Here is a 14576-nt window from a genome sequence, read left to right as displayed (position 1 = left end):
ATCTCATACGCTCATCCTCATCATCTCATCCTCTTGTTCGTCCATCCAGGGGTGGGCAACCTTTACCACTCAAAGAGCCATTTTGACCCGTTTCACAAAACAAAAAAAACTGAGAGCCACAAGACTCTTTGGAAATTTAAAGTGAAATAACACAGCATACAAAGTTGGGGGTTTTCCTGCTTTGTGTTATGTATAAACCAGGGGTCTCAGACACGAGGGCCGCACCTTAACATGAAAATGTAATATTAGTGCGGCCCCTGAGTTTTATTTGAATGCCGCTTGACAACATCACATTTGCCAACCATCCCAATCTTCCCAGGAGACTACAGAGTTTCAGAACAATTATTCTCTTGACTTTCTGCTGGTTTTCACCCAAACAACAACAATAAGGGCGTGCTAGGATGACAATGCGTTTAGCGCCCTCTACAACCGTAACAAACAGCTTACTAGCCCATTCACATGATGTATGAGGCTTCTGCAGACACACATAAGTGACTGCAAGGCATACTTGCTCAACAGCCATGCAGGTCACACTGAGGGTGGCCGTATAAACAACTTTAGCACTGTTACAAATATGCGCCACACTGTGAAGCCACACCAAACAAGAATGACAAACACATTTCGGGAGAACATCCGCACTGTAACACAACAGAACAAATACCCAGAATCCCATGCATCCCTAATTCTTCCGGGCTACATTATACACCCCGCTACCACCAAACCCCGCCCCTCCCAACCGACGCACAGAGTGGCTGTTGAACAAGTATGTCTTGCAGTCACTTGAGTGTTGAGTCAGCAGTCGCACACTAGATGTGGCGGGCTGGCACTCAGATAGCATAGTTTTAAAGCGGACACGACAACATGGTCGGGAGAACGTTTAAGTCATGGGTGTCAAACTCTGGCCCCCCTGTAATTTAATTTAGCCCTTGAGGCAATATGAAATTAACATTAGAGCTGGCCCGCAGGTATAATACAGCGGCAGTGCATTTACCGCTAATACTCATACTTGCCAACCCTCCCGATTTTTTGGGACTCCAAAATTTCAGTGCCTCTCCCAAAAATCTCCCAGGGCAACCATTCTTCCGAACTTCTCCTGATTTCCACCCGGACGACAATATTGGGGCCGTGCCTTAACAGCACTGCCTTTAGCGTCCTCTACAACCTGTCGTCACATCCGCTTTTCCAACATAGAAATAGCGTGCCAACCCAGTCACATAATATATGCGGCTTTTACACACACGCACACACAAGTGAATGCAAGGCATACTTGGTCAACAGCCATACAGGTCACACTGAGGGTGGTCGTATAAACAACTTTAACACTGTTACAAATATGCACCACACTTTGAACCCACACCAAACAAGAATAACAAACACATTTCGGGAAAGCATCTGCACCGTAACACAACAGAACAAATACCCAGAACCCTTTGCAGCACTAACTCTTCTGGGACACTACAATACCGCCCTCCCCAAACAATAATTAACATTTTACTCATGCACTTTCTCTTGCTTCTTCAAGGCATGAATCTTTGATTCATTCATTGTTATTTTATTTGCAAATTTATTATTAGCCGGTGGAAAAAGTTTATTTTGATATTTACCTCAGAGGGCTGCAAATAGAAAAGAGGCATTCACATTTTATTTGATATGCCATTGATATTTTTAAATTATTATTATTATTATTTAAAACTCAATTTTACATGTCACTAAAGTTATATAAGCCTTGCTTGTTCAATATTGAATGCAAAACATGTTTGGGTCCACATTAAAAGGTTCATTTGTTCAACCTTGGCCCGCGGCTTTGTTCAGTTTTACATCATGGCCCACTCTGTGTTTGACTCTGACACCCCTGGTTTAAGACATCGCCATCACAGCACGTCCTCAATATTGTTGTCTGGGTGAAAATCTGAGAATCAATCAATCAATCAATCAATGTTTATTTATATAGCCCCAAATCACAAATGTCTCAGAGGACTGCACAAATCATTACGACTACAACATCCTCGGAAGAACCCACAAAAGGGCAAGGAAAACTCACACCCAGTGGGCAGGGAGAATTCACATTCAGTGGGACGCCAGTGACAATGGTGACTATGAGAAACCTTGGAGAGGACCTCAGATGTGGGCAACCCCCCCCCTCTAGGGGACCGAAAGCAATGGATGTCGAGCAGGTCTAACATGATACTGTGAAAGTTCAATCCATAGTGGCTCCAAGACAGCAGTGAGAGTTCCGTCCACAGGAAACCATCTCAAGCGGATCAGCAGCGTAGAGATGTCCCCAACCGATACAGGCGAGCGGTCCATCCTGGGTCCCGACGAGCGGTCCATCCTGGGTCTCGACTCTGGACAGTCAGTACTTCATCCATGGTCATTGGACCGGACCCCCTCCACAAGGGAGGGGGGGACATAGGAGAAAGAAAAGAAGCGGCAGATCAACTGGTCTAAAAAGGAGGTCTATTTAAAGGCTAGAGTATACAGATGAGTTTTAAGATGAGACTTAAATGCTTCTATGGAATGAATGAAATCCTGGGGAGATTTCTGGGAGGTGCACTGACATCCTGGTCAGCAAGCATGCAGCTGAGCCACATCAAAGTGATCCAAGAGCCGCAGGTTGCCGTCCTCTGGTCTATCCTCTTATCCTTGTTCCCTCATGCTCTCATCTCCATGTTCTCACCCTCAACATGTCATCCTCTCATCTTCCTCATGTCACTCTTGTTTGCTCATCCTCACCCCCCCCCCCCCCCCCACCCCCCCCCCCCCCCCCCCCGCAGGAGCGTGTGGGCCACTTCCTGGCAGACTTCTACAGCGTGAGCGGGCTGGTGCTGGAGTCCAGGAAGAGGCGGGAGCATCTGAGTGAGGAGGACATCTTGAGGAACAAAGCCATCATGGAGAGTCTCAGCAAAGGAGGGAACCTCAGCCAACAAAACCTGGAGGTCACTCACAAACCTCATATCAATAACATGCAACCATTTTATACCGCTTGTCCCTTATGTTGCCCCGGGGGGGAATCATTGTTTACATGATATTAACATGTAAACAATGATGTTAATAACATGTAAACAACGGTACTAACACAAACAATTAATAACATGTAAACAATGTTAATAACATGTAAACAATGTTAATAACATGTAAACAATGTTAATAACATGTAAACAATGTTAATAACATGTACACAATGATACTAACACAAACAATAACATGTAAACAATTATGTTAATAACATAACAATGATATTAACATGTAAACAATGATATTAACACAAACAATGATGTTAATAACATGTAAACAATGACGTTAACATGTAAACAATATTAACACATAAACAATTATATTAACATGTAAACAATGTTAATAACATGTAAACATTAATAACATGTAAACACTCATGTTAACATGTAAACAATGATATTAACACAAACAATTATATTAATAACATGTATACAATGATATTAACATGTAAACAATGATGTTAATAACATGTAAACAATGATATTAACATGTAAACAATGATGTTAATAACATGTAAACAATGATATCAACATGTAAACAATATTAACACAAACAATAACATGTAAACAATGATATTAACACATAAAAAATGTTAATAACATTTAAACAATGATATTAACATGTTAACAATGTTAATAACATGTAAACAATTATGTTAACATGTAAAAAATTATATTAACACAAACAATTATATTAATAACATGTAAACGATGTTAATAACATGTAAACAATGATGTTAACATGTAAACAATATTAATAACATGTAAACAAAGATGTTAACATGTAAATGATATTAACACATAAACAATTATATTAATAACATGTAAACGATCTTAATAACATGTAAACAATGATATTAACATGTAAACAATGATATTAATAACATGTAAACAATTATATTGACATGTAAACAATGTTAATAACATGTAAACATTAATAACATGTAAACACTCATGTTAACATGTAAACAATGATATTAACACAAACAATTATATTAATAACATGTATACAATGATATTAACATGTAAATAATGATGTTAATAACATGTAAACAATGATATTAACATGTAAACAATGATGTTAATAACATGTAAACAATGATATCAACATGTAAACAATATTAACACAAACAATAACATGTAAACAATGATATTAACACATAAAAAATGTTAATAACATTTAAACAATGATATTAACATGTTAACAATGTTAATAACATGTAAACAATTATGTTAACATGTAAAAAATTATATTAACACAAACAATTATATTAATAACATGTAAACGATGTTAATAACATGTAAACAATGATGTTAACATGTAAACAATATTAATAACATGTAAACAAAGATGTTAACATGTAAATGATATTAACACATAAACAATTATATTAATAACATGTAAACGATCTTAATAACATGTAAACAATGATATTAACATGTAAACAATGATATTAATAACATGTAAACAATTATATTGACATGTAAACAATGTTAATAACATGTAAACATTAATAAAATGTAAACAATGATGTTAACATGTAAACAATGATGTTAACATGTAAACAATGATGTTAACATGTAAACAATGGTATTAATAACATGTAAACAATGATGTTAACATGTAAACAATGATATGAACACGTAAACGATATTAACATTAAACAATATTAAAAACATGTAAACAATGTTAATAACATGTAAACAATATTAAAAACATGTAAACAATGATATTAACATGTAAACAATATTAACAACATGTAAACAATATTAATAACATGTAAACAATGATATTAACATGTAAACAATATTAATAACATGTAAACAATGATATGCACACGTAAACAATGATATTAACATTAAACAATATTAATAACATGTAAACATTGATGTTAATAACATGTAAACAATGATATGAACACGTAAACGATATTAACATTAAACAATATGAATAACATGTAAACAATGAGTTTGAGTGATGATGTCACAGGATGACTTCTTATATTAATAAATGTGTCAACACAGATGCATAATACACTCTTATATTAATAAATGTGTCAACACAGATGCATAATACACTCTTATATTAATAAATGTGTCAACACAGATGCATAATACACTCTTATATTAATAAATGTGTCAACACAGATGCATAATACACTCTTATATTAATAAATGTGTCAACACAGATGCATAATACACTCTACATAAGTGAAAGTGTGTTTAACAAGATGGACTAATCATGAGAACAAGACTTGTGACGTCATTGTAAAGACATCTCTGCTGCCACCTAGTGGTGCAGGAACTACACTACACACTGGAAGCTGGAATAATCACTCTTAACTTTCTACCACTGGACTATAATACTACATTATATTACTTTAATGTTATACTGGACTATAATACTACATTATATTACTTTAATGTTATACTGGACTATAATACTACATTATATTACTTTACTGTTATACTGGACTATAATACTACATTATATTACTTTACTGTTATACTGGACTATAATACTACATTATATTACTTTAATGTTATACTGGACTATAATACTACATTATATTACTTTACTGTTATACTGGACTATAATACTACATTATATTACTTTAATGTTATACTGGACTATAATACTACATTATATTACTTTACTGTTATACTGGACTATAATACTACATTATATTACTTTACTGTTATACTGGACTATAATACCACATTATATTACTTTAATGTTATACTGGACTATAATACTACATTATATTACTTTACTGTTATACTGGACTATAATACTACATTATATTACTTTAATGTTATACTGGACTATAATACTACATTATATTACTTTACTGTTATACTGGACTATAATACTACATTATATTACTTTAATGTTATACTGGACTATAATACTACATTATATTACTTTACTGTTATACTGGACTATAATACTACATTATATTACTTTACTGTTATACTGGACTATAATACTACATTATATTACTTTACTGTTATACTGGACTATAATACTACATTATATTACTTTACTGTTATACTGGACTATAATACTACATTATATTACTTTACTGTTATACTGGACTATAATACTACATTATATTACTTTAATGTTATACTGGACTATAATACTACATTATATTACTTTAATGTTATACTGGACTATAATACTACATTATATTACTTTACTGTTATACTGGACTATAATACTACATTATATTACTTTACTGTTATACTGGACTATAATACTACATTATATTACTTTAATGTTATACTGGACTATAATACTACATTACATTACTTTACTGTTATACTGGACTATAATACTACATTATATTTAATGTTATACTGGACTATAATACTACATTATATTACTTTAATGTTATACTGGACTATAATACTACATTATATTACTTTAATGTTATACTGGACTATAATACTACATTATATTACTTTAATGTTATACTGGACTATAATACTACATTATATTACTTTAATGTTATACTGGACTATAATACTACATTATATTACTTTACTGTTATACTGGACTATAATACTACATTATATTACTTTACTGTTATACTGGACTATAATACTACATTATATTACTTTAATGTTATACTGGACTATAATACTACATTATATTACTTTAATGTTATACTGGACTATAATAATACATTATATTACTTTACTGTACTATTGGACTATAATACTACATTATATTACTTTACTGTTATACTGGACTATAATACTACATTATATCACTTTACTGTTATACTGGACTATAATACTACATTATATTACTTTACTGTTATACTGGACTATAATACTACATTATATTACTTTACTGTTATACTGGACTATAATACTACATTATATCACTTTACTGTTATACTGGACTATAATACTACATTATATTACTTTACTGTTATACTGGACTATAATACTACATTATATTACTTTAATGTTATACTGGACTATAATACTACATTATCTCACTTTACTGTTATACTGGACTATAATACTACATTATATTACTTTACTGTTATACTGGACTATAACACTACATTCTATTACTTTACTGTACTATTGGACTATAATAGTAGATTGTATTACTTTACTGGAATACTGGACTATAATACTACATTGTAATACTTGACTATAATTGTACATTGTAATACTGGACTATAATACTTGACTGTATCAATGTGTAGAGTAATAATAATAGTAGAATTTGTGTCCTCAGCCTGTAAGAAGAACATCTCTGACTCCACCTTCTGACAACTTTGTAACCTGGGAACAATACATCACTGCTGAATATGGAAGGTATCTTATTATTATTATTATTATCACTGCTGAATATGGAAGGTATCTTATTATTATTATTATTAACATCACTGCTGAATATGGAAGGTATCTTATTATTATTATTATTATCACTGCTGAATATGGAAGGTATCTTATTATTATTATTATTATCACTGCTGAATATGGAAGGTATCTTATTATTATTATTATTAACATCACTGCTAAATATGGAAGGTATCTTATTATTATTAATATCACTGCTGAATATGGAAGGTATCTTATTATTATTATTAACATCACTGCTGAATATGGAAGGTATCTTATTATTATTATTAACATCACTGCTGAATATGCAAGGTATCTTATTATGATCAGTGCAGAATATATAAAGTATGTTTCACTGGTGTATTATTATTATTATTAATATTAATGTACTCCCTCTTGTCTTGTTCTGATTTTAAGTGTGTGAGGAAGGCCTTTTATGTTTATGTTATATTTACTATATTTTAACTAAAAGTTTATTAAATGTTTACTATTTTTATTTTATGTTGACTGGTTGTTTATTACATATATATATCATGTTTATTATATGTATACTGTATGTTTATGTGAGTATAATATTTGATGTTACTGACATTTAAATATATTTGATGTTAGTGATGTGTAAATATAATATTTGATGTTATAGACTTGTAAATATAATATTTGATGATACTGATGTGTAAATATATTTGATGTTAGTGATGTGTAAATATAATATTTGATGTTATAGACTTGTAAATATAATATTTGATGTTACTGATGTGTAAATATAATATTCGATGATACTGACATTTAAATATATTTGATGTTATTAATGTGTAAATATAATATGTGATAATGACTTGTAAATATAATATTTGATGTTACTGGCGTGTAAATATAATATTTGATGTTACTGGCGTGTAAATATAATATATGATGTTAATGTGTGAATATAATATTTGATGTTACTGACGTGTAAATATAATACTTGATGTTACTGGCGTGTAAATATAATATTTGATGTTACTGGCGTGTAAATATAATATTTGATGTTACTGGCGTGTAAATATAATATATGATGTCAATGTGTGAATATAATATTTGATGTTACTGACGTGTAAATATAATATTTGATGTTACTGATGTGTAAATATAATATTCGATGTTACTGGCGTGTAAATATAATATTTGATGTTACTGGCGTGTAAATATAATATTTGATGTTACTGGCATGTAAATATAATATTTGATGTTACTTGCTTGTAAATATAATATTTGATGTTACTGGCATGTAAATATAATATTTGATGGTACTGGCGTGTAAATATAATATTTGATGTTACTGGCATGTAAATATAATATTTGATGTTACTTGCTTGTAAATATAATATTTGATGTTACTGGCTTGTTAATATAATATTTGATGTTACTGGCTTGTTAATATAATATTTAATGTTACTGGCTTGTTAATATATTAATTTACTGACGTGTAGATATAATATTGGATGCTACTTACCTATGAGTATAATATGTGAAATAAGTGACGTATATAAAGTTTGATGTTTGTGACAGCCCCCCTCACCTGGGCAGAGAGCTGCTGTGCAAAGAAAGCAAGAAAAGCTTCAAGGCCTCAGTCGCCATGAGTCAGGATTTTCCTCTAAGTATCGACTCGTAAGTTGCAGCTGAACTCATTTTACTTTCCTTTTCTTTGACGCACTGCCAGCAAGATAGTCTGCTAGAGAGACACACGTAAATGGAGTATGAAATAAGATAAATAATAATGTTTTGTTGTCCATCAGGCAGATAAATGTTATAGAAGTGATAAATAATGATGTTTTAATATCAAGCGGTTCAATGTTCTAGAAGTAATAAATAATGATGTGTTGTTGTCTATCAGCCAGCTAAATGTTATAGAAGTGATAAATGCTGATGTGTTGTGGGGTTGCAGGCTGCTGAATGTTCTAGAAGTGATAAATGCTGATGTGTTGTGGGGTTGCAGGCTGCTGAATGTTCTAGAAGTGATAAATGCTGATGTGTTGTGGGGTTGCAGGCTGCTGAATGTTCTAGAAGTGATAAATGCTGATGTGTTGTGGGGTTGCAGGCTGCTGAATGTTCTAGAAGTGATAAATGCTGATGTGTTGTGGTCCTGCAGGCTGCTGAATGTTCTAGAAGTGATAAATGCTGATGTGTTGTGGGGTTGCAGGCTGCTGAATGTTCTAGAAGTGATAAATGCTGATGTGTTGTGGTCCTGCAGGCTGCTGAATGTTCTAGAAGTGATAAATGCTGATGTGTTGTGGGGTTGCAGGCTGCTGAATGTTCTAGAAGTGATAAATGCTGATATGTTGTGGGGTTGCAGGCTGCTGAATGTTCTAGAAGTGATAAATGCTGATGTGTTGTGGGGTTGCAGGCTGCTGAATGTTCTGGAAGTGATAAATGCTGATGTGTTGTGGTCCTGCAGGCTGCTGAATGTTCTAGAAGTGATAAATGCTGATGTGTTGTGGGGTTGCAGGCTGCTGAATGTTCTAGAAGTGATAAATGCTGATGTGTTGTGGGGTTGCAGGCTGCTGAATGTTCTGGAAGTGATAAATGCTGATGTGTTGTGGGGTTGCAGGCTGCTGAATGTTCTGGAAGTGATAAATGCTGATGTGTTGTGGGGTTGCAGGCTGCTGAATGTTCTAGAAGTGATAAATGCTGATGTGTTGTGGGGTTGCAGGCTGCTGAATGTTCTAGAAGTGATAAATGCTGATGTGTTGTGGGGTTGCAGGCTGCTGAATGTTCTAGAAGTGATAAATGCTGATGTGTTGTGGGGTTGCAGGCTGCTGAATGTTCTAGAAGTGATAAATGCTGATGTGTTGTGGGGTTGCAGGCTGCTGAATGTTCTAGAAGTGATAAATGCTGATGTGTTGTGGGGTTGCAGGCTGCTGAATGTTCTAGAAGTGATCGCACCCTTCAAGCACTTCAACAAGCTGCGAGAGTTCGTACAAATGAAACTTCCTCCTGGCTTTCCTGTCAAACTGGGTAAGCTGGCGGACGTTTTGGAATCTAACTGTGGGGCCTTCAAGTGCACCACACACATGTCGTCATTCCTGTTTTTGTCCTTCGTGTGACAGATATTCCCGTCTTCCCGACCATCACGGCGACTGTCACCTTTCAGGAGTTCCGCTACCAGGCTTTCGATGAGAACATTTTCACGGTCCCTGGCGAGTACAAGGAGGACCCTAGTCGCTTCCCTGACCTTTGACCCCTCTGACCAGACCACACAGCATGAAGGACTGTAGAAAATTGACCTTTGACCCCTTTGACCACACCACACAGCAGGAAGGACTGTAGAAAAGTGACCTCTGACCCCACCACACAGCATGAAGGACTGTAGAAAATCGACCTTTGACCCCTCTGACCACACCACAGCAGGAAGGACTGTAGAAAAGTGACCTTTGACCCCTTTGACCACACCACACAGCAAGAAGGACTGTAGAAAAGTGACCTCACGCCAAACAGGTCACAATCATACTCTTTGGCAAAATGACTTTGGTCTTCAGTCCTGGCAAACAATTGTTACCCTCCTGTTTGGTCACCCTCCTATTTGGTACCCTTTTGTTTGGTACCTCATGTTTGGCACCCCTTTTTGTTTAGTGCCCTCCTGTTTGGCCCATCATGTTTGGTACCCTTTTGTTTGGTGCGCCTTTCTGTTTGGCGCCCACCTCTTTGGCCCTTTCCTGTTTTGGCACCCCTTTTGTTTGGCGCCCACCTGTTTGGTACCTCAAGTTTGGCATCCTTTTGTTTAGTGCCATCCTGTTTGGCGCCCATCATGTTTGGTAGCCCCTTTGTTTGGCGCCCACCTGTTTGGTACCCTTTTGTTTAGTGCCCTACTGTTTGGTACCTTCCTATTTGGCCCATCATGTTTGGTACCACTTTTGTTTGACACCCTCCTGTTTATTACCCCCTTTGTTTGGCGCACACCTCTTTGGCCCCTTCCTCTTTTGGTACCCCTTTTGTTTGGCGCCAACCTGTTTTTTTCCTTCCTGTTTGGTACCCCTTTTGTTTGCCACCCTCCTGTTTGGTACCCTTTTGTTTAGTGACCTACTGTTTGGTGCCCACCTGTTTGGTCCCCTTTTTGTTTGGTACGCCATCCTATTGGTACCACTTGTTTGGCCCATAATGTTTGGTACCCCTTTTGTTTGGTCCGCCCTCCTGTTTGGTACCCCTTTTGTTTGGCGCCCACCTGTTTGGTACCCCTTTTGTTTGCCACCCTCCTGTTTGGTACCCTTTTGTTTATTGACCTACTGTTTGGTGCCCACCTGTTTGGCCCATCATGTTTGGTACCCCTTTTGTTTGGTGCACCCTCCTGTTTGGTACCCCTTTTGTTTGGTGTTCCCTCCTGTTTGGTACCCCTTTTGTTTGGTGTTCCCTCCTGTTTGGTACCCCTTTTGTTTGGTGTTCCCTCCTGTTTGGTACCCCTTTTGTTTGGCACCCACCTGTTTGATACCCCTTTTGTTTGCCACCCTCCTGTTTGGTACCCTTTTGTTTAGTGACCTACTGTTTGGTGCCCACCTGTTTGGTACCCCTTTTGTTTGGTACGCCATCCTATTGGTACCACTTGTTTGGCCCATAATGTTTGGTACGCCATCCTATTGGTACCACCTGTTTGGCCCATAATGTTTGGTACCCCTTTTGTTTGGTGCGCCATCCTGTTTGGTAACCCTTTTGTTTGGCGCCCACCTGTTTGATACCCCTTATGTTTTTGCGCCCACCTGTTTGGTACCCCTTATGTTTGGCGCCCTCCTGTTTGGTATCCCCTTTGTTTGGCACACACGTCTTTGGCTCCTTCCTGTTTTGGTACCCCTTTTGTTTGGCGCCCTCCTGTTTGGTACCCCTTTTTTTTGGCGCCTTCCTGTTTGGTACCCCGTTTGTTTGGCACACACGTCTTTGGCCCCTTCCTGTTTTGGTACCCCTTTTGTTTGGCGCCCTCCTGTTTGGTTCCCCTTTTTTTGGAGCCCACCTCTTTTGGTACGTCTTTTGTTTGCCGCCCACCTTTTTCCCCTTCCTGTTTTGGGACCCCTTCTGTTTGCCGCCCTCCTGTTTGGTAGCAAACTTGGAGAGTCGCGGTGCCAAAAAGTGCGTAAACACATCATGTTGTTAGAAAAAAAACTGAGTTGATGTAAAAAGCCGCCATGAGTTCAACTTGTTCATATTTTTAACATTTAAACTTTCACGGACATAAAAAGTTTAAAGTAATTCCACTAACTTGCTAATCTTCAATGGAAACTTTTTGCTTTCAGTTTCTAACGCTGGACCTAAAAATGGTCAAAGTTAGGTTGTAAATGCTGCAGCTTCATGACGTTGTATCTTACGGCACATTTTGTCAAAAAGTTTGCTGGAGATGGAAAAGTTGTTTTTATTGTTACGTTGGAGGAAACAATTGAAGTCAAAAAAGTCACAATGTAAAGAAAAAAGCTGGGCTTTTTTTTTTTTTTTAGCCTTTTTACAAACTTTTTGAAATCTAAAATATTCCTTTTTTTTTTTTTTTTTAGTATCCCGTCGTCAGAAAAGGTTTGTAATAAATACCACTTTTAAAATGTTTACTTCTGCACAAAACTTGTACGTTGATGTTTGCTCTGATTGACTGGTCTCACTTGAACCTGCGTCAGGTTTTTATTTGACCAAATGAGCGTTTGATGTAAACCTGCTGCAACTTGCTATTTTTCTACATAAACTCACTTTGTACGGAACAAGATCTCTTCTGATACCTGCTCTCTTTCTTCCTTCAGTGTTCCATTCTTCTGGTACCTGCTCTCTTTCTTCCTTCAGTGTTCCATTCAGCCTGCAGATGTTCTCTGATGAAAGAATCAGGCTGCTAATGACTTACAAATAAGTGACAGTTAAGTTGCCAGATGTACGATAAGTGTCGGCGCTCGGAATTTTCAAAGCGGGGTCCCAAGGACCCCATCAAGTCATAAAAATGGGGTCCCACGGTTATTTTTGTAAGCGTTTTGAAAGTAAATGATAAATATATGCATTATACCAGTGGTCCCCAACCACCGGGCTGCGGCTCGATTGGTATCGGGCCACAAAATAATTTTTTATTTGTATTTTTTCTTATTAAGTCAACATAAAAATTACAAGATACACTTACAATTAGTGCACCAACCCAAAAAACTCCCTTTTTCATGACAACCCCCCCCCCCCCCCCCCCCAACAACCCCATCCACCGGAGCCGCGGGACAAATTATCGAGCGTTGACTGGTCCGCAGCTACAAAAAGGTTGGGGACCACAGCATTATCTTGTTATATATCTCACATTCTATATTGTGTTTTGGAAAAAGGTTGTCATAAACGTTGAAAAAAATAACAAAAGGTTAGATTGTCCGCCCTGAAGTGGGTAGGTTCCGAGTTCAAACCCCGGCCGAGTGATAACAAGAACTATAAAAATGGGAGTCTTTACCTCCCTGCTTGGCACTCAGCATCAAGGGTTGTAATTGGGGGTTAAATCAGCAAAAGTGACTCCCGGGCGCGGCCACCACTGCTGCTCACTGCTCCCCTCACCTCCCAGGGGGTGAACAAGGGTGATGGATAATTTCACCACACCGAGTGTGTGTTTGACAATCATTACTACTTTAACTTTAATACAAAAGAAAAGTTTTTTAAGCATATGTAAATAAAAAAAATTGTACTGGAACTTTAATTACTTTGAAGTCGACGGAAATTTGACTCAGCAAACAAAACAAAAAAAACGCAAAAAACGATTTAAAAAAAAAAAAAAAAAGTAAACAGGAGTTTTGACCCGGAGAAGGCAGGGTCGGTAAAAAAAATCTGTGTCCAGGGGACGACGTGTGTCCTTTTTGATATCAATGTGTGAAAAGACCCAAAAAGTGGGTGATGTATGATCGATATTTGTAGAAATATTACACTGAAGCACTATATTAGCCACCAAAGTGTGGCTGGTGAAGACCTTGTTGTGCATCACCATGTTACAGCCAGGTGGGGGCGCCATTGTGGCAGCTTATTATTATTATTATTACTATGATTCTATTACAAATGCCGGACACTGAAGCACTATATTAGCCACCAAAGTGTGGCTGGTGAAGACGTTGTTGTGCATCATCACATTACAGCCAGGTGGGGGCGCCATTGTGGTTTATTTCCAGGACATGATTACAAATGTGTCGCTGCACTTTGTCGTCAATGTGGAGCGGCCAATCATATTTGGAGTGCAGG

General features: G+C 36.2%; 2 protein-coding genes across 10 annotated transcripts in view; one reads left to right on the top strand and one right to left on the bottom strand.

Moving 5' to 3' along the window:
- Positions 1-14154, top strand: part of LOC133540901 (ankyrin repeat domain-containing protein 13C-like) — a 44876-nt gene extending 30722 nt beyond the window's left edge. Inside the window, exons 9-15 of one of the 4 annotated variants that reach the window (XR_009803753.1) lie at positions 2775-2936; positions 7276-7355; positions 8934-9032; positions 10279-10379; positions 10472-10596; positions 10649-10743; positions 10794-14154. Coding sequence is in view for 2 of the 4 variants with exons in the window: in XM_061883962.1 (XP_061739946.1) it covers positions 2775-2936; positions 7276-7355; positions 8934-9032; positions 10279-10379; positions 10472-10596; positions 10649-10654 (573 nt within the window). In the remaining 2 variants the exon portion in view is untranslated. Of the gene's footprint in view, positions 1-2774; positions 2937-7275; positions 7356-8933; positions 9033-10278; positions 10380-10471 lie in introns of all 4 variants that reach the window. The other 3 variants (XR_009803752.1, XM_061883962.1, XM_061883961.1) reach the window with 3 other exon arrangements.
- Positions 12741-14576, bottom strand: part of LOC133540902 (serine/arginine-rich splicing factor 11-like) — an 18579-nt gene continuing 16743 nt past the window's right edge. For 4 of the 6 annotated variants that reach the window (XM_061883963.1, XM_061883964.1, XM_061883966.1 and 1 more), the window contains one exon: positions 14479-14576. This exon is cut by the window's right edge and continues 378 nt beyond it. The gene's annotated coding sequence lies outside the window, so the exon portion shown is untranslated. Of the gene's footprint in view, positions 13196-14478 lie in introns of those variants that run through there. The other 2 variants (XR_009803755.1, XR_009803754.1) reach the window with 2 other exon arrangements.

Source organism: Nerophis ophidion, linkage group LG22 (genome assembly GCF_033978795.1).
Source record: "Nerophis ophidion isolate RoL-2023_Sa linkage group LG22, RoL_Noph_v1.0, whole genome shotgun sequence".
Lineage (NCBI taxonomy): Eukaryota > Metazoa > Chordata > Actinopteri > Syngnathiformes > Syngnathidae > Nerophis > Nerophis ophidion.
Note: the sequence above shows the minus strand (reverse complement) of the source record. Positions and strands in the feature narration are given on the sequence as shown.